The sequence below is a fragment of the Sturnira hondurensis genome, unplaced genomic scaffold, assembly GCF_014824575.4.
Source record: "Sturnira hondurensis isolate 20B ecotype Veracruz unplaced genomic scaffold, ASM1482457v3 Scaffold0001120, whole genome shotgun sequence".
Lineage (NCBI taxonomy): Eukaryota > Metazoa > Chordata > Mammalia > Chiroptera > Phyllostomidae > Sturnira > Sturnira hondurensis.
Window position 1 is genome coordinate 1296912 of NW_028073751.1, and position 25190 is coordinate 1322101.

General features: G+C 40.2%; 1 protein-coding gene and 1 long non-coding RNA gene across 3 annotated transcripts; both read right to left on the reverse strand.

The window, feature by feature from the left end:
- Positions 1-2: 2 nt before the first annotated feature.
- Positions 3-21224, reverse strand: LOC118997524 (uncharacterized). The gene is made up of 3 exons (XR_005068677.1): positions 21213-21224; positions 18607-18608; positions 3-144 (listed from the first exon to the last, which is right to left on the reverse strand). It is a non-coding gene; the product is annotated as an uncharacterized LOC118997524 (long non-coding RNA).
- Positions 604-17572, reverse strand: CDC23 (cell division cycle 23). 2 transcript variants are annotated; one of them, XM_037061174.1, is made up of 16 exons: positions 17379-17572; positions 17220-17292; positions 15173-15310; positions 14265-14307; positions 13672-13777; positions 13441-13573; positions 11503-11680; positions 11325-11422; positions 11099-11180; positions 4316-4469; positions 4076-4195; positions 3613-3688; positions 3229-3290; positions 1989-2067; positions 1633-1752; positions 604-1438 (listed from the first exon to the last, which is right to left on the reverse strand). In XM_037061174.1, the coding sequence occupies exons 1-16, from the start codon at positions 17537-17539 to the stop codon at positions 1268-1270; spliced, it is 1794 nt and encodes a 597-aa protein (XP_036917069.1). In that variant the 5' UTR covers positions 17540-17572; the 3' UTR covers positions 604-1267. The 2 variants fall into 2 exon arrangements, with proteins under 2 accessions (XP_036917069.1, XP_036917077.1); XM_037061182.1 differs by lacking the exon at positions 17220-17292 and having other exon boundaries at positions 17379-17450.
- Positions 21225-25190: the final 3966 nt, after the last annotated feature.

Below are 25190 nucleotides of genomic sequence, written 5' to 3' on the forward strand. Positions count from 1 at the left end.
TTAATTTGAATACCAAATTTAGCAAAATCATTTAAATTACAAAAAGGAAGGAAAATTGAAAATCATCATTCAGGCCCATGGAAACCTTGCACAGAAATGGCACTAGATACCTAAGAAAGCTTGGTAAGAAATGAATCCATGGGACTAATGAATATCTAATGAATCCATTAGATATTCTAAGCCTTCCTTAATGTAAAATGAAGTGTCGTATGATAGGAGGTGAATGGGTAACAAACTTGTTCTAGAAACATGAACATAGGAAGGCTGGGTCCTGAACTCAATACCTATCACCTACTATACGAATTCATTACAGCATACACAGTCATAGCATATTACCCCCTACTGAATACACATGCACAGGCTGGAAACCCTCAGAACACACTAACAGTGATTTTCCTTACATTGTCTAATCCTATTATGCCTGAAAAAAAATTCTGTTGGAGATAGGGGAGAAAATGACAATTACATCAAAAATACTAAAACAGACCAGCTTGAAATGAAGTTTATTCCCAAATGTCCACGAAATTATCTAATCTTGTCTCCCTACTTTGCTTTAGTGGAAGATATAGATAACTCTGTAAGACATCTTTTGCCTTCAGAAGGGGCCTTCATATGCTCAGTGAGATTCTTTTGTCCCTTCTTTTATTCAACTCTAGTAAGTTCCTTCCAATTTGAAAGCTTCTAGGAGACTTCAAAACTGTTTTGGAAGAATCTCTCTAGAATAAGAACAAATGTACAGCTTTATTCCATTTAGACCTAACATCTGACACCAGGCTAGTCATGTTCAACAAATCCAAGGACCACAGGGTCATGTTCTATTCAGTGCCCTGACCTTGCTAGGATATCCAGTGACCCTATTTTCAGCAGAGGGTAGAGTCACAGACTTTTCTCCCTTCCTTACCTCTCAAGAAATCATCCACTCCCAGCAGCATTAATACTTTGTTCCAGTAGCCTTGCCGGGGCTAAAGTGCTATTATAGAGAATTTGGGGGGCAGGGGTGGAAGAAACTGGGAAGAAGGCCAAGATCTGCAGCTACCCTGAACATAAGGAATAAAGAAGTGCTTCTAACTGGCAAAAGACAACATCTTTTCCTGCCAGGATTCTTCTGTCTGTCTATTCTGAAGGTGATTCTGTAAACTCTGCCCAAGGAGTTTCCATCTGTACACATCAAAGAACTAAGGTCCTTAGAAGAACAAACATGGACGTTTTTTACGTGGAGGTAAGGCTTAATTTGGGTCTAGCAATGTGCTAGCTTGAAAGTAGCCAACTATGGTGTGACTGAAGACAGGTTGAGTGGAGAAACTCTGCGCGTAGGAGTGTTGTTAGCTGAGAGTGAAGCAGGGAGGAAAAAGGGAGCAGGCATCTCGGTGGAAGGAGTCTCTCCCTGGTTGCGAAGCTGCAGGATTTGCCGGAGCAAGGCCTTACCTTCTTCCCGGGTCTGAAACAAAGTCAGGCAACTATTTCAAAATATGTCCAAAGATACTCTCAAAAATGGGTTCTAAAATACTCATATGTAAGTTCTATAAATCAAGGTAGCCTTTATTCCTCTTATCTACTTCCCAGCCCCAAATCATGGTAAAGATCATATGTTCAAGCCTAAAATCCACTCTTTATTAAAGAACTAATACTCACATCATTGAATGCACAGCACTTTTGGGCACAAGTTGAAGCTTCATCCCACAGCTTGCACTTAAAATAGTATTGGGCCAGATAGCGGAAAGCCGTGCTCTCCTCCAAGTGTTCCACTATTTCCTAGGTAGGGAAAACAGAAACGACTCAAGTCAGAGCCCTGGCCCTGTAGCTCAGCCAGTAGAGAGCTGACCTGATACACCAAGGTTGCAAGTTCAATTTCCAGTCAGGGCATATACAATAACCAACTAATGAGTGCAGAACTAAGTGGAACAACAAATCGATCGATTAAAAATACTGATAAAAAGAATAAATATAAATAAGATCAGCATCCGAGCTGTCATGCTCATGACACATACCCCACAGGAATAGATATCTTGGATATATTTGATGTAACATTGGGCAGCCTGTTCTGACTCAGTCAACTGTTCATGAAGCCTACAAAAGAAATCGTTCTTTAAGTACAAATCATATCTCAAAGCCAAACTAGTGATAAAAAGTAAAAGTACATGATTGAGACCAAAAAAATAACAATACATAGACAAGTATCATTTTTTAAATTTTTTAAAAGATTTTATTTATTTATCTTTAGAGGGGAAGGGAAGGAGAGAAACATCAATGTATGGTTGCCTCTTGTGAGTCCCCTGCTGGAAACTGGCCTGCAACCCAGGCATGGGTTGGCAATTCCCAGTCAAGGTGCCCTGACTGGGAATTGAACTTTGATCATGTGGTTCGAAGGTCTGAGGTCAATCCACTGAGCTACACCAGCCAGGGCTTTACAAATTTTAACATAAATAACAAACAGACCCAGAATAGTTTTAGTGCCCAGATGTGATGGTTATCTTATCAAAGCTGAAAATCATTACTCTGCTACTGGTAATGGAGGGACAGTTAGTAAATACTTAAGCTGGGTAAGACACCTTTGCAAAAACTTGCTGTTAATACCCTGAGTAAGATTTTAAAAAGATACCAAGCAATTCAGATTTTTTCCTAAGAAACCAGCAAAGAACTGGCAGGAATAAAATTGCATTTAAGAACCTTGTTTGTCTATAATTTCTGAGTTATTTCTTATTTTCCTAGTCCTTATTAGGAGATCAGTACTTAGTTTTCCTAGATTGCTCTGATGTGGAAATTTCATTTCATTTCAATTCATTCTCAATCCCTTGCCTAATAAAAAAGCAACTCCCCCTTCAAAGAATAGTGGCATTCTCTCAAGTCAAGATGGCTAAGTTTCCAAACAAGTACTCATACACCATGCTACATCACCACCCTCATGCAGGATGATGGATAGGAGGCTCTAGAGCATGCAAGACCCAACATACCAGAGAAGCCAACAGAAATATCAATACTGGCCCTCACTGGTGGGGCTCAGTGGATTGAGCGCTGGACAGTGAACCAAAGGGTGGCCGGTTTGATTCCCAGTCAGGGCACATGCCTGGGTTGCGGGCCAGATCCCCAAGTAGTGGGGGCACTTGAGAGGTAACCACACATTGATGTTTTTCTCCCTCTCTTTCTCCCTCCTTTCCCTTCTCTCTAAAAATAAATAAATAAAATCTTGAAAAAAAGAAATATCAATAGCATTTTACTCCATTCACTCACTTTGCCAGTTTCACCAGAGCCATTTTCTCCACATCTCCCACAGCATAAGCTCTCCAATAACACTGTCAAAAAAATAAACCAGTCAATCTGATGATTGCCACATGTGCCAAGTCTAATCATGTAAAGGCTCAGGTCCTACAAAGCTCCCAAAACTTCAGATTTGCAAGATACAAGGTATTTTTATTAAATCTGATAGGTCCAGGCTACATAATGCCATTCCCACTGATGATGTCACCCCAGCTTTGCTTTTAAGCCTATGTACTTTTTCAGACTTCCCTATGTAGAGATATCAGAATGAAGAAAAGTTAAAGAGCACAGATAGCCCAATTCTTCATCCAAACAGCAAATTTCCATTCAAATTCTCTAGGAGTCAATTTCAGATACCTTTTTGGCTTCCACGAGTTGATTGAGTTTCTCATAACATTCTCCTAAAGCAACCAGCATACGAGAATCATTAGGCCTAAGAGAAAACAGGAATAGCAGTCTGAGCAAAGACTATAGACAGCTAAAAGTCCTCCCTTGAGGAACCACCACCACTACTACAGTGGTCCCCTCCACTTATTCAAGGTTTCACTTTCCACAGTTTCAGCTACTGCAGTCTTAAGCTATTTCATGGAAAATTCCAGAAATGAACGATTCGTAAGTTTTAAATTGCACACCATTCTTAGTGGCATGATGAAATCTCAGGCCATCTTGCTTTCTCCCATCTGGGACATAAATCATCTCTTTGTCCAGTACATCTACACTCCACAAACCACCTGGCAGCTAGTCACTTAGTAGCCGTCAAAAGAAAAGAAAAGTAGCAGCCCTTCCTACAACAAACACATTGTCAAGTGGCCAGACTTACCGAAGCTGGTGGGCCCGTCTGTAATAATAAAGGCAGTAAAATGGCATCTTTAGGATTTCATAGGTCTGCCCAAGGCCGTACCAGGCTCTGTAGTCCCGTTTATTAACCTCAATGGCATGTCTAAGAAATGGAAGATAGACCGATAAAAGGGCAGAATCAAGGTTAGCAACCTGCAGGCTCAACAGAGGCTCCTAGTATCCTGGCAATCTGTTCCACCTAACCCTGCAACTAGGAGCTCACCTATAAGCCTGAATAGCAGCAGATGTGTTCTTCATTTCCATGTACTCATGTCCCATCAGTGTCCAGGCCCCAAGATACCGGGGATTCAATTTCAAGGCTCTCTGGAAATACAAGGCTGCTTTTTCATGCTGAGAACGCAAACTATAATAATTGCCTGATTGAAAAACGAACAAAAATAGGAATAATTAGAAAGGTAAAAACACAAGTCCTCCGAAATAGACAGCATTTCACAGAGTGAGCATGAAAGCATAACCCACTTCCCTCAAGGTCCTTGTAGAAAAGCCAAATTGTACACAAGAGGAGTATCAGTGTTCCCTTGGGAAATATGTATCATCTATCACACATTCTGGTTAACAAAAAAAAAAAGCGTTCCCTAACGCTCCAAGTTTTTTCCTTCATTTTCTTTCATCTGGATATAGTTTTTATACACATATTTTCTTAAAGGGTAGGAAATTTCTAGAGTAAGCTTTAGATTGGTGGTTTTCCAACTATATTCTTAGGGTTCTAAGGAGATAGGTAACTCAAGGGTGAAAAATGTGGAGCTCTGAGCTCCCTCTCCCTCAGGAATCAAAGCAGTTATATTATTACTGGTCTTTAAAAAAGCAAGTCAAAGATATTAGGATTCTGTGAAAGATTTTGTCTGAAGAAAGGGTACAAAAGCCATTTGTCTTAGGTCAGCTAGTAAATGGACACACAAAATGTGTTATATATCCAAACAATGGAATACTAGTCAGCAATAAAAAGGAAATAACTACTGCTACATGCTACAACATGGATGAACCTCAAAACCTGCTAGGTGAGACACCAGACAATAAGGCTAAATACTGCGAGACTTCATTTATATGACACTTCTAAAAAAGATAAAACATTCAGAAGGCAGATCTGTGCCTGCTAGGCAATGGAAGTGAGACTGACTGCAAATAGACCCAAAGAAACTTTTTGGGATGACAAGAGTATCCAAAAGTGGATTATGGCTATGGTTACACAACTGTATAAATTCATAAAAACTCATGAACTATAAAGTGGATGAATTTTATGATTTGTAAATTATACCTCAATAAAGCTATTTTTTAAATTGTATTTATTTATTTATTTTTAGGGAGAGAAGGGGAGGAGAAAGAGTGGGAGAAACATCAATGTGTGGTTACCTCTCATGTGTCCCCTACTGGGGACCTGGCCTGCAACCCAGGCATGTGCCCCAACTGGGAATTGAACCAGCAACCCTTTGGTTCACAGGCCTGTGCTCAATCCACTGAGCTACACCAGCCAGGACTCAATAAAGCAAATTTTTAAAAAAGAAGATGAACTACAGCTATACCAACACTTGGAGAAAATTTTACGAGATCTTGTTGAATAAAAAAAAGGAAATACAGAGAAATGTGTATTTCTACATATTTTTTAAAATATTTTATTTATTTATTTTTAGAGAAAGGGGAAGGGAAGCAGAAAGAGGGAAACATCAATAGCTGCCTCTCGTGTGCCCGCAGCTGGGGATCTGAACTGCAACCCAGGCATGTGCCCTGACCAGGAATAACACAGGCAACCTTTCAGGTTACAGGATGATGCTCTACCCAACTGAGCCACACCAGCCAGAGCTAATGTGATCTATTTTTGTAAAGCAAATAGCCCATTAAACCCTACATATGTGTATATACATTTTTATTTGGTATGGAACATCCTAACACATGTATCTTAAAGGGGAAAGGGAGCAGCAAGCAAAATAAAAAACACCACCAAAAAAACCCTGCACTTCAAAAAATCTCCTTTATGTATATATTGTATATGCACAAATAAACTAAATAGAGAGGTTTTGAGATATGTACGTGTGTGTGTACACACACACACACACACACACACACACACACAGAGTATGATATACTGTCAAGTAGAAAAAACAAATTGCAGAGAAATTACAGAATATGATTTCATTTTGGGAAAAAACAGAAAACTTCCATATTTTTTTGAAATCTTTATAGACCCAGTTGTTAGTTCGATTTAGGAGAAATTATTTAAAACAATTGTCTGTACCCTATACCTGATTGTTTAAGCACAATTTCAAGTTCATATTCACCTGGAAAAAAGCAAAATGGAGAATTTTATGTCTTGCACAAAGATATCTTTGCTTCTGCCCCTGACTCAGAAACAGAGACCCTAGGCAGAGTGCCCAAAGGTTAACTTCTGTAACAGAATAGGAGAAATGGGGTCATAGCGGTAGCAAAGGTATAACCTAGCTGCTAAGGAAATCAGGATGACAAAGGAGATGTTAAGAAGTTAGAATGGTTAAGTTCTAGACAAAGTTTTTTTAAAAATATATTTTATTGATTATACCATTACAGTTGTTCTATTCCCCCCCTTCATTCCCCTCGACCCACACACTCCCTCCCCCACCATTCTCCCCCCTTAGTTTATAACCATGTCTCAAATTCTTTAGATTCTATAGTTCCCCCACTATTCTTGCCCTCCCCCTATCTATTTTCTACCTTCCATCTATGCTATTTTCTGTGCCTTCTCCCCCCTTCTCCTCCTCCCACTCCCCTGTTGCTAACCCTCCATGTGTTCTTCATTTCTATGGTTCTGCTCCTGATCTAGCTGTCCTCTTGGTTTGCTTTTGTTTTAGGTGTGGTTGTTAATAACTGTGAGTTTGCTGTCCTTTCATTGTCAATATTTTTCATCTTCTTTTTCTTATATAAGTCCCTTTAGCATTTCATATAATAAGGGCTTGGTGATGATGAACTCCTTGAACTTGACCTTATCTGAGAAGCACTTTATCTGTCCTTCCATTCTAAATGAAAGTTTTGCTGGATAAAGCAATCTTGGCTGTAGGTCTTTGGATTTCATGACTTGGAATACTTCTTTCCAGCCCCTTCTTGCCTGTAAGTTCTCTTTTGAGAAATCAGCTGACAGTCTGATGGGAACTCCTTTGTAGGTGACTGTCCCCTTATCTTGCTGCTTCTAGGATTCTCTCCTTCATTTTAGTCTTGGCTAATGTAATTATGATGTGCCTTGGTGTGTTCCTTCTTGGGTCCAACTTCTTTGGGACTCTCTGAGCTTCCTGGATTTCCTGGAAGTCTATTTCCTTTGCCAGACTGGGGAAGTTCTCCTTTATTATTTGTTCAAATAAGTTTTCCACTCGTGGCTGTTTCTTTCCCCCTTCTGGTACCCCTATAATCCGGATGTTGAAACATTTAAAGATGTCCTGGAGGTTCCTAAGCCTCTCCTCATTTTTTTGAATTCTCATTTTTTCATTCCATTCTGGTTGGATGTTTCGTTCTTCCTTCTGGTCCATTCCATTGATTTGAGTCCCAGTTTCCTTTCCATCGCTATTGGTTACCTGGACATCTCCCTTCATTTCAATTAGTTTAGCCTTCATATGTTCCTCTAATTTGTGACTATAATCAACCAGTTCTGTGAGCATCCTGATAAACAGTGTCTTGAACTGTGCTTCTGAGAGGCTGGCAATTTCTTGGTCGCTGAGTTATTGGCTCTGGGACTTTGAGTTCTTCTTGCGCCATCTTTTGGCCTGTTCGTGCCTGTTCCATAGCAGGATCGGATCCCTAGGCGTTCACTAGAACAGGGCAACTAAGTCGCTGGGTTGTGATGCTGTATGTGGGGGCGGGGTCAACGAGGAGCAATGGCGACCTGGCTATCGCCTCCCGCGCCGCAGCCACAGGTGCCACCGTCACCGGGCCCATGCGTTTTGTCCCACTGCACACGAGTGTGCCATCACCTTCAGCCCTCGCCCCCTGGGGCCTGCGCGGTCCGTCTCACTGTGCGCAAATGTGCAACCGCGGTCAGTCTGCCCCACACCCTGACTTGCACGCCTAGGTTGGGGGATCTGTCCTGCCCGACCCCGCTCCGCTGCTGGCTCCACCCCTCTTACCGTCCCCGTTGATCGGTTGGTCGTTGTCAGACTTCCGTATAATTCAATTTTCTGTTTTTTGACTGTGGCTTTGTTCTCCAAACCTTTGTTGTATGCAAACTTGGTTATGGGAAAAGGCACAGTGTTTCCAGCTATGCCTCCATCTTGGCGGAAGTCCTCAACAAAGTTTAAGTAGATGTGATTTTTTGACCAGTTGGAATAGCTAAAAAGTATTGAATGATTACAATGTGCTAAGCAACTTACATTGTTTTTTTAAAGATTTTATTTACTCATTTCTAGAGAAAAGGAAAAGGAAGGAGAAAGAGAGGGAGAGAAACATTGGTGTATGAGAGGAACATCCATTGGTTGCTTCTCACATGCCCCCTAATGGGACATGGCCCGCAACCCAGGCATGTGCTCTGACTGGGAATCGAATCAGCAACGCTCTGCTTTGCAGGCTGGCACTCAATCCACTGAACCACACCAGCTAGGGCTAATGTTCCTTATTCTTACATTTTAAGGTAGGTGGGCTGAATTCAACAAACATTTATTAACTAAATCTCAGGAACTTTGCTGGGTATTACAGATATGCTGAGGAAAAAAAAAACAGTCCATTGAAGAGTTCATCTGAAGTGATTAATAAAAAAAAAACAAGAAACTCCTAAATCATTCCTCTTTATACGTATGTGGCCTTTTCTTTTAATTGGCTTTAAGGCAATAGGTTTAGAAAAAAAGAACCGTTTGTTAATCTTCCCCACTTCTATTTCCTTTCTTCATGTAAAGGGCACTGTTATCAGTCTGGCTACCCAGTCACCAATTCCTGTTTCCTCTAGTTCCTAAATTCCTCTCTCCATTCCTCCTGTCAATACATCCTCCTCCTAGGTTCTCATCATCCTTAGACTGGATTATTGTAAAAGCTTCCTAGCTGGTCTCAGTGCCTCTAGTCTTGGCCTTTTTCTAATCCTCCCAGCACAGTCTACAATCATCATTTGAGAATGAAAACCTGAAAACTTTCATCACTCTGGTTTAAAATCCTTCAGAAGACTCCTACTGCCTTAAAGAAGAAAATCTAAACTTTAAGACAAAAAAGGCTCTTCAAGATCTAGCCCCTTTTGATACATTCTTACCTCCCACACCATGCTTCAGGATGTTGAACTATTTCCAGCACAACATCTGTTCCACACTTAACTACCTCTGCACTGTGATACCCTTCCGCAGTCCATCCTTCTCCCTTACTGAACTCTTCCACTCCTGCCTGTTCTTCAAGCATCACTTTCCCTAATCTCACACTGGATGTGATGCCTTTACTATGTACTCTCTTAGCATCCTATGTTTGCCTCAATCATAACACTCACCACGCAGTATAATAATTGTTTTATTATTGCCTTCCTAAATAGGCAATCAGGGTAGGTTCTACAATACAAAGCACAGTGCTTGGTACTCAGATGCATGATGTTTTCTGAATAAATTGAGAGTTCCACCCTCACCTTAATGGACTGGATTCATAATGTTCTGATATTGAAAAGATTACTTGTTCCTACTCTTATCTATGTTCCCATAGGATTCACTACGTTTTGTTTTTTTTTAATACTTATTTCCCATGCCAGACTACAATTTCCACAAGGGCTGTAAATACTTATTGAATAGTTAATGTATTAAAATCCTATTTGTTTATTAACAACATCTTGAGCTTGAGAGATACAAATGCATGATCTCAATGCAGTGTGTCACTAAAGACTCAGGGACACTATCTCTTTCACCTCCAGGGAACCTATGCTTTTCAATTACAATCAACCAAGCTTACTTTTATCCAGGAATGGCCATTCATCTCTTTCTATCAACTGATTATCAGGCCACACTAGCATGGCCAAGTACATAGGACCATAGTTCTTAACCAGGGATGATTCGGACCCCAAGAAGTTATTTCGCAATACCTGTAAACATATATGATCATCATAACTGGGGGAAGGGAGCACTGGGTATAGGTTAGGGATACTGCTAACACCCTACAATGCACAGAACAGCCCCACACACAAAAAGGCTGTTAGCTCAGAATGTCATTAGTGCCAAAACTGAGACAACCTAATACAGAGAAACAGGTAACAGGTACTCCCATCTCTTTACATAGGCCTGGAAATTCTTACAAACTTTTCAGTAATACTAAAGGTTAAAATATACACACTTTTCATCCAGTCTTTTTATTGCTTATTACACAGAAATAATTGCATAAACAAGCAAAAATAGATGTACACAAACGAAGATGTTTCCTGGCCCTGGCTAGTGTGGCACAGGCCTGGGAACCAGAGGATCGCAGTTCAATTCCCAGTCAGGGCACATGCCTGGGTTGCAGGCCAGTTCCCTGCAGGCCAACTCCCAGCAGGGGATGCACAAAAGGCAACCATACACTGATGTTTCTCTCCCTCTCTCCTTCCCCTCTAAAGGTAAATAAATAAATAAAACCTTAAAAAAAAGATATTTCCTGAAGCAATTTTAGTATTAACAAACACTGGTCATACCTTATATAATAGAAAATGATTAAATAAAAATGATGGCACATCTATATAATAAAATACAAAATAGCCATAAAAACATAATAAAAAATCTAGATGTAGTAAAATTAAAAAAATGGAAAGATATATTAAGTTTAAAAAAAGGAAGTTACAGGGCAGTGTGTATAATGATATTATTTTTACAAGCAAACTGTACACACACAAGTGCATGCACACACATTCTTAGTGTTCACAGAGAAACATTCTGGAGCCATGTTCACCAAACAACCTTGGGGACAGGGTTACACAGTGAGCTTTCACATTCTACCGTATATAATTCTGTGACCTTTGACACTTTTATATTGTTGTTATTTTTACATTTGAATTACTTACAATAAAGATAAAACTTAAAAGAAAAAGAATGATGACTCTTACCAATTACACAGCACGTTTCTACACGATATTTATCAATTTCACAGAGGTTGTGAGCCAAATAACTCAACTCAGATTTCATGCTCTGGAAGAAAAGAAAAGGATGGTCTAAGCATGAAAAAGGAAACCCTTAAATTATTTTTCTTGTAGCTAATGCAACTGAGTGGCAATCCAACCCAGATGAAAGCACAAAAGAGCTAATGAAGACCAAGTAAAGGAAGCAGCTCACCCTGACATAAAGAAGGTTGGAGAATGTGTCCATATTCTCAATCCTATAAGGGTCTTGTTTCCTTAGCTCATTAAAAATAGAGAGGGCTTTGTCAATATCTGCAGAAAGAAGATAGTTCAGAAAACAATACAATGCTACTTTCAGGGTTTAATGGATTTCATTGTCCTTATTCACTTACCTCTGATATTGTGATAGGCAACTGCAATTTGGGAAACAATATATGAGCTCTTAGAGAAGCCTACATCAATGAGATTCTGATACTTTTGCAGTGCCTCCTCTATCAACTGCAACTCTGTGTATATGTGAGCCAGAAAAAACTCCTTCATCCAGGTGTCAGGCAAAGACAGGAACTTCAGCTGGCAGCAGGAGAGAGGGGAACATACTTAGTATACTTTGACCTCTCTCCAAATGAACATCAAGGAACTATTTTTATTGTCTACAGCAGCAATTTTCAACCAGTGTGCCACAAGGATTTTTAAAACATGCAATACCTAACTATTTAGTCAGGGGCACTGACCTCTTTTCCCTTAGATTGTCAAATTAAAAAAAAAGACAACAGCTGATACAATAGTCTCCTGGTGTGAATAAAGCAAAATTATACCTATTTTTCTTGTCATATTGGTAAAAAACATATTTTTGGTGTGCTGCAGAATTTTAGTAACTAGTTTATGTGTTCCATGAGATGAAAAACATTGAAAATCGCTGGCATAAAGGACTTTATCACCAAAAGTTTATCACAGCACTTAATAATGAACAAAGGGCAGTTCAATTATAATAGGACTTACAAGCATAGTACAGAGAAAAGGGCCTAGATGGGGAAGGCTTCACAAAATAGATAGGATCTGAGGTGTCTTGGAGGATGAGTAAATTTGAAGAGAAAAAAAGGGAGTGGAGGAAAAAAAGACAATGTTCTATGAGAGGGCAACAAAAACAGAGGGAAAATAGTCATGATGAGTGTGGGTAAAGAAGTTGAGCAAACAAGGTGGTTTGTGTAAGACTGAACTGGTAGGGTGGGTCCTATGGTGCAACAAGAAATGCGATGCAAATAGGAAACCACTGCAGGTTTTTTGCAAGAGAATGACATGATACATGGGTGTTTTAAGAAAAAGTTTGGAAATGGTATGCAGGATGGCTTGGAAATGGGAGCATTAAAGATGGGAAAGCTATGTAAAAGTATCTATTACTTATAAGAAATCCAAATTGGATATGAAAACCAAGATGGCAAAAGAAGCTGAGAGAAAGAGGTGTATACAAGAAGAAAACCATGGCACTATCTGGTGACTGAATAGGTAAAGGAAGTAAAAGAAAGGGAAGAGACTAATATGAATGAGACATTAAGAATGAGTGTCTTGAGAAATAGTGCCACTAATGAGTCTATTGAGTTGGGAAAAAGAATTTGGCAGATAAGATGAGAAATTTAGTTTTGTGTATTTTGAGATAAAGTCTAGTAGGCAGTTAGAGACAGATGAATACAAGTAAACCAAGGTTAAGATTTCAGACACAGATTTAGTAGCATATATCATTATTGGGAGAAATCAATCAGCCTTTGGCTCTTTAGAGCAAGCAAATGGAAATGTGTCCTCATTTCCATTAACTACTGAAGGACAGCAAAATAAACTCTGTAGTTAATATCCTCTAATGATGACTAATAAAACGATTACAGTGTATAAAGCAATTTCATATACATTATTTCATTAACAAATCTCTATGTCTTCACAGAGTCCTGTGAGCTTAGCAGACTTAACATATTTTAAATATAATCCTTGATATCAGGTGAACTTTTCCTGTAGCATCTTTAGAATCAGGAGAGACGCTGTAACAGCATTTAGTCTATAAAACTAGTTAGAGTAAAATTTGAATGTGAAAACATGAACATGAAAAGATATTCTAATACGACCAAATGCAAATCCAACAGCAACTACCAAACAAGAGCTAGACATCTGTCTTTCAAATGAAGACCTTAAGACCAAAATCCCAACAGTGAAAGAGACTAGAGAAGGAGCCAAGAGCTAGCTACAGTCAAAGGTTTAGCAAACCTCTCTCCCTCCACCCCATTATTACAGAATAACATAAGACTTGAAGCACAGGGTTTTTCACATATCTCATTTCAATTTACCATCTCTTTGTCTGTAATCAAGTTACAGAGTTCTAGCCAGGCTCCCCAGTGCAAAGGCAAAACATGAGTAGCCTCCACAAATACATCAATGGCCTCTTTCACCAAATCCAGTTTTCGAAGCACAACACCATACCTAGCAAAGAAGGAAACAATCACAAACGTTAATGCTCTGTAACATCTTTTCTACTCAGGAGCATGTTATAGGAAGTTCTAAGTTACTCTAACACTTACAGATAGAGGCCAAATCCATCAAGTTCCCGAGCCTGGTGCTTTTTGCTGAGCTCTACTCTCAGTTCTCTGAGAGCCTCATTTTTCACTTGTCCTTTTTCTAGAGGACCTAGGAAAGAAACAAAGTCTCTACTGTCTTCAAGTACAGACCTAGATATTCCCTTTGGCATCAAGCAGCTACACCTGAAACTTCCAGCAAGCACTCACAAGTGGCCGATGATATCTTATACAACTTGTTTATTTTCTTCCAAAAATTACAGCTGATAGTGGTCTGCAGTCATAGTTTTTTAGGACCACAAAAGTGTTTAAGTTTTTGAACTAGTAACATTTAAAAATCAGAAGTCTCAACTAAAAATCTGAATTACTGGCTGCAGATTGCAGTGACCAGGTAGGGCCTAGGAAAGAAAGCCCTGACAACTCCAGGCCACAAAGCAGCCCTCAGCTAGAGCTGGGTGACAATCAGCCAGTTACTCGATCTAATTGGAAACAGCTCTCCCTAAATTACTTCATACACGTGTGTTATCTGCCTGGTTCCTAGAGCCATTTGTGTGTGCAACCCCTGCCTTATCTAAAAGGTAAGAAAAAGAAATTCATACCTAGGCTATCCACTGTTTCATCATCCTTCTTCTTTTCTCCAGACTGTAAGAGAAAATCCACACTCAGGCCTTTTTACCAATTTATTCTGATCCTGTTCTAAAATGAGCAGCCTGATTCTAATATCTCAAGGGCTTAAGACCAAACAAAACGGTGTCGACTACTGGTTACTAATTTTAAGTAACTATTCAGGGGCTACCACTGATCAAATCTGGAGTAATATGAGTACCAAAATAATTAAGTACAGTACTGAATTATAAATGATTAAAAATAAAAGAAATCTTGAAAGAAATCTTGAAATCTTCTCAAGAAATCTTGAGCCCACAGTGATCAATGGAAAGGCTCTTGCTTAGAGTGGAATGCCAAGTGGTAAGTAGTACATGTAGAGACTGCTGGAGGGAAAGATCATCATTTTGCAACCAAAGTAAAAAATACTTTAGGCAAGAAGTAACAGTGAATTTCTTGACAAATGGATATTAAGGTTGTTGACATTTTGGGAGTATTACAAAAAATACCTCAGTGAGCAGCCCTGTACATATAATCTTGTACATATATTGGGGTATCTGCATTGGACAAGTTAAAGTAGAATTGTTTGGTCATAGCATTTCAAATGAACATACTCAGCCAAAACTGACTTCCAATACGGCTGTATGAACGTTTAACTACTAAAATGGGGTCTACTGGCCCACATCTTTGTTAATAATTAATATTATCAATATTTTAAATATTTTATTTCATATCATTTTTTACTTTATGTCAATAATAACTCCTTTATTATTGTAAAGTTTTTATAAAGTATATTCACCAAGTAGACTACTGCTAAGCTATTTAAAAGATTTAACTCTTTCTACTTGGTTCTAAATACAGATGCTTCACTGAAGGTAGAGTGACATGTTAAAATGGCCCTCACCAGGTATCTAGAATACATGTACAGGAAATAGGCTTTCTTGCTATTGCAGCCATGCAGGAAATGTGCTGCCCGATCATACTCTTTAACATCAAAGTAGGCCTTGGCCAGGGTGTAAGCATCCATATCTTGGGCATCCTCCTAGAAAAGAGATAAGTTTTTGTAAGTGGTTGGGAATAGGGCAATAGAAGTTCAAATCCATGATGTATATTCATTAATTTCAAGATGTAAGAAAAAGTAATTTTTCCTCCTCCCAAAAAACCTGAAATACGTGTAAAATATATATATATATATTTATTTTATTATGAAACAAGGTCAGAGAACTCCACCCCCCCCCCAAATAAAACATTGGGGGTAAAATAAATTTCTTAAAAGATTTTATTTATTTATTTTTAGAGAGAGGGGGAGAGAGGAAGAAAGACAGGGAGGGAAACATCAATGTGTGGCTGATCCTCACACACCACCTACTTGGGACCTGGCCCGCAACCCAGGCATGTGCCTGACTGGGAACTGAACCAGTGACCTTTTGCTTTGCAGTCCAGCACTCCATCCACTCAACCACATCAGCCAGGGCAAAAAAATAAAACTTTTTTTTTTAAAAAAAACTAAACCAACCACTCAGAAATTTGTATTGTTTCTGCAAATGTAGTGGAGGTTGCATATTAGCTTTAGTATTAGGGACCTGTATTCAAATTTTAACTCTTTGATTTCTTGGTTTCATGACATTAGTAGGGAAGCTACGTAGCTTCTCGAGTATTCAGGTCTTCATCTGCAAAATGGAGCCAATAATATAGATTTGACATAAGGAAAAAGTAAAAAAAGCCATGGAAAATGTCTGGCGTTAATATTTAACATTCCCTTCCTTCTCCAGGCTTTTAAATCCCTGCATAAATGCAATACACTGTGCGATTACTTGTACTTTTTTGTACTTCAGGAGCATTTTGAAAAGCCCTGGCTGGGTAGCTCAGTTGGTTAGAGCATCGTTGGATATGCCTAGGTTGGCCAAGGTTGTGTGTTCAATACCCAGTTGGGGCACATATGAAAACCAACCAATGAATGTATAAACGAGTGGAGCAGCAAATCAATGTTTCTCTCTCTTCCCTTTTCTCTCTAAAAACTGGTAAAGTAAAATAAGGTTTTGACATGTTAGTATTGCAAAAAGTACAGAATACTGTTGTTATTCTCTATGTAAAAAAATGAAATGATGCATTTTTAAGTTAAAAACATACAACCCTCCCAACCAAATTCTAGGAATAAGTTGATTAAAACTTTAATAATTTAATTCTCCTCATTCTTCTTGTTCCAAAACAGGAACCAAAACATATTTGGCATGTCCTTCACTAGTAAAAATGTCTTAAATGTGGCTATTTAGCTTAGGATTGTGGTGGCTCTTTTCACATCCACTTGCCATTTGCTTATTTCTTCCCCTTCCTCCTCTCACTTGCATCACACCTTTTGGGGTAAAGAACAGTCACTGTTTTTAAATGAGGAGAGGAGTTGTTGGAATCATGTAACAAATGGATTATGATAAAAGCATTCAGATTACACAAACTATGTAAACATATGTACTATAAATGAAATATATATTTCATATGTGTATGAAATATATATTCATATCTCATTTAATTCTCTCAATATTCCATAAAGTAAATACAAGTATCCTCATTTCACAGACGAGGAAACTATGGTTCAAGAGGTTAAGCTGCCAAAAGTCAGTAGTGTGGCTGAGATTTGAACCTATAGCTGTTTGAATCCAAAACCAGTTTCGTACTGTTGTAAAAACTCTTAATTCTGCTCATCGTTATGACTACTGACTAGGCTGGGCTACAAAACCTAAAGGGCTGAAATCTTAAGCAAGGAGTGTTTACTTACTCTCCCCAGCGTAAGTAAAAGCACCACCAGATCTTTCAAAGCTCAACACAACCACCCTGCTCTTTAAATGCTTGAATTCCCTCTACAAACATTCCTGCTAAGTAATCTGCTCCCCTCCAGGGACAGGTCACTCCGTACCTCTTCGGTTGATGGCGAGCGCGGGCTGTAAAGTCCTTACCTCTGTAATAGGCGGAGGTGGCTGAAGTTCGGCCAGAGGCAACGCCGGAAGGGAGAAGGCTAACTCCGCAGACCTGGAACACCCCGGCAAACGGAATCAGCTTCACAAGCCCCCAAAGCCAAGGATTAAGCCGGGTCCCTTCCCACCCCGACATCTTACCATTTGCTACTGTGCAGTAGGCCCCGCTCCCGGGTAAGGCCGGCAATAAGTAGCAGCTGCTTTTTAATTTCCCGCAAATTTGAGAAATCGCCACTCGCTGACAAGACAGGTACCACTGGAGCCGTCAGGGCCACAGGGACTACAGATGGACTCACAGCCATTTTTCTGTCTCAGCCACTTCAGCCAATCACCAGCGATAATACTAGCTGAGCGCCTGCACCAAAAAAGTTTGCCTGTTATTGGTGAACTCTTGCTCCAGGAAAACCAATCATAGATCTTGTGTTGCGTTACGTCACCAAGAGGCCGGGAAAGAAGAAACAATTACTTTTCTGATTGGCCAAGACCTACTGGGGCGGGAAAGTTAGAAACAGGAAAGGGAGGGAAAAAAAGCCACAATCTCTGGGCGTGACAGAGAGGAATAAGTGAAATGTGCCCTGGGAAGCTGAGGGTGGGAGTAGGAGCTAGAAAGACTGCAGGGAGGGAGTGTCCTGCACCTTTGGGGTGATGTGATTGAACGAAAGATAAAGTGTAGTTTGTGGGCGCATCCTGTGCCACTGGATAATCAAGTGATGCCTATGTCTAGTGAATTCTTTCAGAACAAATTACATCTTTCTGCCGCTACTTGGTGAAAAAAGAGGCTTGCAAAATTCTGGGATGACATGTCGTCTTTCCTACCTAGTCAAGCTGCCGGGTTGAGATGGTATGCTACAAGACCGGTCTTCTTCTTCTTTTTTTGTTAGACATGGTCTAATAAACCCTTTATTTTCATCAACGCTTTCAGTCGTGGAAGTTAAAACTTTTTATTTAACAATGGCATTATAGGCAGTGAAATGATGCTTTTATGATTTTATCTATCTATCTATTTATTTATTTATTTATTTTTAGAGAGATTTAGAGAGAGGGGAAGGAAGGGAGAGAGAAAGGGACAGAAAAATCAGTGGGAGAGAGAAACCTCCACCCGTTGCTTCTCATTCCCACGGACCAGGGACCAAACCTGCAACCCAGGCATGTGCCTGACTGGGAATCTCTAGCTGGTGACTTTTGGGTTTGTGGAAGGACTCCCAACCAACTGAGGCACACCGGTCAGGGCCAATAATGCTTTTATGACTTGTTTAGCATTCTTACATTTTGCCTTTTATCAATTTTTTTTGTTTTTATAGTTGTATATAATTTTTGTTGTTTTTCAATAACAAAATAGAGATGATTTCAAGATGCTTTTGGCAATTACTACTCTACAAGCAACACATCTTTGGTGTAGCCAGTCTTTCCTCCCAAAGAATGAAAAGCTAAATTGGATATAATTGTCACACAAAATTTTTTAGAATTTTTAAAATCATAGCCATTCTGATAGTATCGCTACTTTGTATTATATTTTTTCCTTCACCATGCCTTCTACTCCCTGCTACTATTTGGACTTTATAGCTTTCTATTTTATAATACATTTTTTTCTATCACAAAATAATGTATGGTCAATACAAAAAACTTGAATACAGTAACCAAAATGAAAAATAAATATACCACTATACACCAATTAGAATGGCCAAAATCCAGAACACTGACATCAACGGCTGGCGAGGCTGTGGAAAAACAAGAACTCTCATTCAGCCCTGGCCTGTGTGGCTCAGTTGGTGGGGAGGCATCCTGCAAACCGAAAGGTCACAGGTTCAGTTCCAGTCAGGGCACATGCCTAGGTTTCAGGTTCGGTTCTCAGTAGGGGCATGTACGAAAAGCAGCCAACTGATGTTTCTCACACCAGTATTTCTCTCCCTCTCCTTCCTTTCTCCCCTTCCTCCCTTCTCTAAAAACAAACAAAAAAACCCCTGTCATTCATTGCTAGTGGGAATGCAAAATGTACAACCACTTTGGAAGATAGTTTGAGTTTCTTACAAAACTAAATAGTCCCTTACCATATGATCCAGCAGCTGTGCTCTTTGGTGCTTACCCAAGGGACTTGAACATGCAAAAAAAAAAAAATGCACACGGATGTTTATAGCAGCTTTACTCACAATTGCCAAAATATGAAAATAAGATGTCCTTTAGTAAGTGAATAGATAAATAAATTGGTATATTCATAGAATAGAATATTATTTAGCACTAAAACCAAATGAGCTATTAAGCCATAAAAAGACTTGGAGCAAACTTCAATGCATTTTACTCAGTGAAAGAAGCCAATATAAAAAGATTACATACTGTATGATTCCAACTATGTGATATTCTGGAAAAGTAGAAAGATCCGTGATTGCCAGAGATAAGGGGAAAAGATGGGATGAGTGACAGAGCACAGGATTTCTAAGATGGTGAAACGACTGTGTATGATCCTAGTATCATCACCTTTGTTTTGTAGATGGAAACATTTAGTGACTTGCATTAAGCCACTGGTGGTACCTAATAGAGCCACAATTTGAATGCATAACTCCAAAGTTCATGCTTATTTCCATTATACCACAGAATTCTTTTGTTAGAGAAGAAAGGATTTAAAAATAATAGAAAATGGATAATAGTAAATGGGGGAATGGTGGGTGGAGGTGAAAGAGAGTGTAGGGGGGATAAATGGTAACGGAGACCCTGGCCAATGTGGCTCGATTAGTTGGAGCATCAAGCCCTCGGTTGGATGCAAACTCGATTTCTGGCCAGAGAACATGCCTGGATTTCAGGTTTTGTCAGGGCAAGTATAGGAGGCAAACAGTCAATGCTTTTCTCTCACATTAATGTTTCTTCCTCGCCCTCTCACATTAATGTTTCTTCCTCGCCCTCTCTCCCTCCCTCTCTCTAAAAGCAATGAAAAATTGTCCTTGGGTGAGGATTTTTTTAAAAGGAAGTTAAATAAATAAGAAAACAAAAAGGAAAAAAGGAATTAAATAAGTAAATAAATTTAATTCTCGAAAAGAATAAAAATAATAAAAACACAAACAATCCCTATTTATTGACTTGCAACTATATGCCAAGGTTTGTACTAAACTCTTACATAAATTATCTCACTTTAACTCTTACACAAACATTATCTCACTAAATCTCACAACAGGCCAGCAGGGTAGATATCGTTCTTATTGCAACCGAAAGCAGGTATAGCTGTCTGCCATTACAAAAGCCAATACTCTAGAGGTGGTGCTGATGTAAAGGAAAGTGGTTTATTTTCAGGTGCTGGCCACCTGGAAGATGAGGGACTTAGGTCTCAAAGCCTATCTCCACCTCTCACTGGAGGCAGAGGTTTTTGTAAGGAGGGAGAGGGGAACAGAACAAAGAGATCAAGGGAGAGGGTTGCAAAATCCCCTGGGTGCAGACTAGCACAGTCCATTTGACAAAACAGGTGATGATCTGGTGTGTGTGCATCATCCGGGTTTAGTCATCCTGGCTTCATGGACGTAGGTCAGCAAATCTCTGGAAATTGGGATGCTTGAAGGTGGAGTCTCTATCTTTTGAAACTAGTTTCTAGGATTCTTACACACACATGTTGTTCATCTACAAGCCACGTATTAGTCAGAGTCAGCACTTAGAGCAACAATGTCAAAAGAATGGTGGGTGGGTTACAATTTCCCACTGTCACATTATTATTGACATTTTACAGATAAGGTTGCTAAAGAATTAAGTATCTTGCTCTAGATTGCACAGTTATAAAATGGTGGAATGCGGAAAGAAAAAAATTATTTAAAAGGAACAGAATGGAAGAAAGAATGTAAAAAAAAGGAGAAGAGGAAAGGAGAAAAAGGAGGGGGGAAGGAGGAAGCAAAGAGACTGTGTGTCTCATGGGGGCTTCTAAAGAACTGGTAATGATCTATTTCTTAATCTGCATAGTGGGTCATGGTGTTCCTTTTAATATTATTCTTTAAAAGGTACTTAGATACTCTATGGCAGTGGTCCTCGACCTTTCTGGCACCAAGGACCCCATTCCGTGGAGGTGGGAGGTGGGGGCGAAACAGGAGAAGGAGCTCAGGCAGTAAAGCTTTGCTCACTCACCTGCCACTTACCTCAGGACCAGTACCAGCCCACAGCCCAAGGGTTGGGGACCTCTCCTGTATGCTATAAAAGCACACTTATATAAAGTATCATATATTTCACAGTTTGTTTTATTTCTTTATTTTTAGAAACAGGGGAAGGAGAAAGAGGGAGAGAGAAACATGGATGTGTGAGAGAAACATTGATCACTTGCCTCTTGAAGGCCCCCAAATGTGGACTTGGCTTGCAAGCCAAGCATGTGCCGTGACTGGGAATCCAACTGGGGACCCTTCAGTTATGGAATGACACTCCAATCAACCGAGCCATACCCACCAGGGCTGTTGCAAGAAAATAAAAAATAATAATACTAGAAAGCAAGAAGAAAAACATTCCAAGAAGAATTAGAAATTGCTAAATACAACTCTAGGCCCTAACCTCAAGCTTATGCACAACAGCTTTGGTAACAGCTTTATCCAGGCATGTCCTATCTCACCCAACATTTTCCAGCTGCCCTCAGGGTGTGTAGCACAGTTAACATACCTGAGGCCTTTCTTGGAAAAAATTTCATTGCCTTCTCCTGCTGTGATCCTGCTCTGGCCAACAGATAGAGTCATTCCCCCTCTCTCTACTCTTCAAACTGCTTAAGCAGAAAAGCTGTTGTTTAAAAGCTATTTGGGCCACATATGGGAGGACTGTGGCCACTACCACACTAGAGGCCAAAGAAGGGTGAGGACTGACTACTACCAGGAAGAATTTATTACATATAAACCCAGTGAGGACTGAAAGAACAGTCAGTTCCCAGCAGGGTTTTGGCATTTTTAGCATTTGGGCTGGTTAATTCTTTGTTGGGGCTGGGGGGAGGACGTTTGGCATCCCTGGCCTCTACCCACTAGATGTCAGTAGCATGCCCCTTCCCTAAGCTGACAACAGAAAATGTCTCAGATGTTGCCAAGTGTCTGGGAAAGGGGTGGAGGGCAGAATCCCTCCTTTTTGAGAACCACTGGTTCGCAGCCACTAGTGGTGCTGAGGCAGCGGTCTACACACAGTGTCCAGCAGAAGTAACACTTGCTTGAGTGTGGCTGGTAGGGCAATAGATAATATGAGTGTAATAATTTATAGTTTTAATCTGAACATTTCACCTAACGTCTCATATGGTGTTCTTGAGTGTGATACGATGTTACCAAATTACATGCTTATGATTTTGTAATAAAAGATTTTGTCATTAAAAAGGAGGCATTGTTTGTGCTGGACCTAGTAGAGTAGGGGGTATACTCTGAGGGCCACTTGCCCCGTTTCCAACGCTTGGGAGTTGTGGGAAGATCCTTAAAACAAGGAAACTAGCTCCCCTCACCTGATAGAAAAAGCTAAGAGGGTCACAAAGAAAAGGGGAGAGAGCAAATGTGGAGTTGAAACCCTCACAGTTGGAAACTTACCTAAGGTCAAACAGCTAGGAAATGGTAGAATTGGGATTCCAGGATTATCTCCAAAGCCTTATGCTGCAATGTGGGGGTTCCTGGAAACTTATCTTTCACCTATTTGTTCACTCATCCATCCATCATTTATTTAACAACTACTTACTTGGCTCCCACTAAGTGTCAAGCTCTAGGAATAGAGTGATGAATAAGATAGTCAATCCCTACATTCATGGGCTTCATTGACTGTTTAGTAGGGGGTAAAAACAATAACCAAACAATTACACAAGGAATTATTTAATAACAGTTATGAGAAGAACAGTGAAGAAAAGGATTAGGGAACTACATGTGCTAGGGTGTGGGCAGAATTAAAAAGGTGGAGATACAGATGGACATTAACCTGCCTCCCTGAAGCTTGGGAAAGGTTGAGTCATATTCTTCTGGGGATGAACATTGTGAAGATGATAGGCAGCCTAAGCACAGGGAAAAATGTATTTTTAATAGCTGTGATGACCATCTCAGCTATTATGTCCCCATCTTCACTGATCTAAGCTCATACTTAAATGGAAATTTACTTGAAAAGCCCTTTCTTTGCATAATGGAAAGGCAGGCTTGTCCAATTCCTTCTCCCCAAGGTAATAGCTCCAGGATGTAATGGGAGGCCTTGCTACCAGCACTGCTCATCAGGGGCTTGCAGCCTGGGTACCCCCTTCTCAGTGTCCTTCATCTCTATTACTCAGTGAGGTCCCCCTAAGGATGCCTCACCTCCAAGGTCACTGTTGAGAACTGTTAGGAAGAAAAATTGATCAAGCTGACATCATTGTGTTGCTCAGCCTCTTTGTCTCAGGAAGATGAGCCAGAAGGGGCTTCCTCTGCAGGGGAAGCAGGCTGAGCCTGATTGCAGCAGGCTTCCCATCAGGCAGGCCAAATTGCCTGATGGGTGGCTTCCCCCAGGACCACCACAGGACCCCACCCGCACAGGCTGCCCATGGTTCCAAGCTGGGTGTGGCTCCAACATTATCCAACCTAGCATCTTCTGCTTTCTCTCCTGGCGTAAAATTTTTTAACTTCAAAAGTGAATATTTACTTAGATAATAAAAGAAGTCACAACAAAGACACATTTAAGAAGACTGACAAATGCCACAAGCATTATGAAATCCAGGAGGAAGGAAACCCTGTTTTTTACTAATTAACTGCCGGTCACACATCGATAATACATTTTCTCCTATGTTTTAGGCTACAGACTTTTTTTTAAGTTGAACATTTTCACTTTGCCAATGTTGACTGACAAAAGCTTTCTTTTGTTATTCTTGTTTTTTGGTTAATGCATACAATAAAATGAGAAAAGCACACTGATTTTAAGTGTACAGTTCGATGATTTTGTTATTTATTTGTCATATATTCATATAACCACCACTCAGGTCAAGATATGCTTTTTTTATTATTATATTTTACAGAAAGAAGATGTATGCAAGAAACATAGATCAGTTGCCTCTCACAGGCCCCCATCTGGGGACCTGGCTTGAAACCCTGGCATGTGTCCTGACTGGGGATAGAACCTGCAACCTTTCAGTTCACAGACCAGCACTCCAACCGCTGAGCCATACGAGCCAGGGCAAAAGAGGTTTGTTTGTTTTTTAAGATTTGACCTATTTATTTTTAGAGCGGGGGGAGGGAGAGAGAAAGAGAGGGAGAGAAACATGGATGCATGAGAGAACCATAGATCAGTTGCCTTTTGCACGCCCCCAAATGGGGACCTGGCTTGCAAACCAGGCATGTGCCTTGACTGGGAATAGAATCGGCAACCCTTTGGTTTGCAGGCTGGCACTCAATCCACTAAGCCACACCAGCCAGGGCAAGAGATAGGTATTCCTGATCTGTAGTGGGGACTACATGTATGTGGACAGCTGACCTAAGTTGTAGGTAGATTTTTGGTTTCTCGGTGGATCAGTGCCCCTAACCCCTCAACCCCTTTGTTCCAGGATCAACTGTAGAACATTTCTGACAAGTGTTTACTCTTAGCCCAGTTTTACTACTAATAATACCGTTCTGACCATAATTCAGGTCCAGGCACTAGGCTAAGTGCTTTACTTGCATGCTATCATTTGATCCTCACAACAAAAAACTACTATCATCTTAATTTTATACAGAAAGAAAGAGAGTCTTGAGAACTTTAATGCCTTGCCGAAGTTCACACAGAGAAGCAGGTGCCAGCGCGGCACTGGAACCCAGGTCTGCCAGACTCCAAGGCCCACATGCCTAACCACTGCCATGGTATGAGGAACCTACGGGTACCTGCTGCCTCCCCCATTTTTGTTTTATTTTGCTTGTGTTCTCCAGGAACTTCTGGGCTCCCCTTTAAAGCTAAGACGGAATCATCTCCACTGTCCTGAAACTTCAGGGCCTGGTTCCTGCTCTTGAGGAAGACATCAGAGGACCCTGTAGCAGCCCACATTTCCGGAGGCCA

Excerpts from the sequence above, each read along its gene's own strand:
- CDC23 (XM_037061174.1), bottom strand. The coding sequence starts at position 17,539 with ATGGCTGTGAGTCCATCTGTAGTCCCTGTGGCCCTGACGGCTCCAGTG. Across the intron at positions 17,293-17,378 it reads CTACTGCACAGTAGCAAATG|GTCTGCGGAGTTAGCCTTCT; the intron begins GTAAGATGTCGG and ends GGGGTGTTCCAG. Across the intron at positions 2,068-3,228 it reads GCTCTGGTGAAACTGGCAAA|GCTTCATGAACAGTTGACTG; the intron begins GTGAGTGAATGG and ends TTTCTTTTGTAG.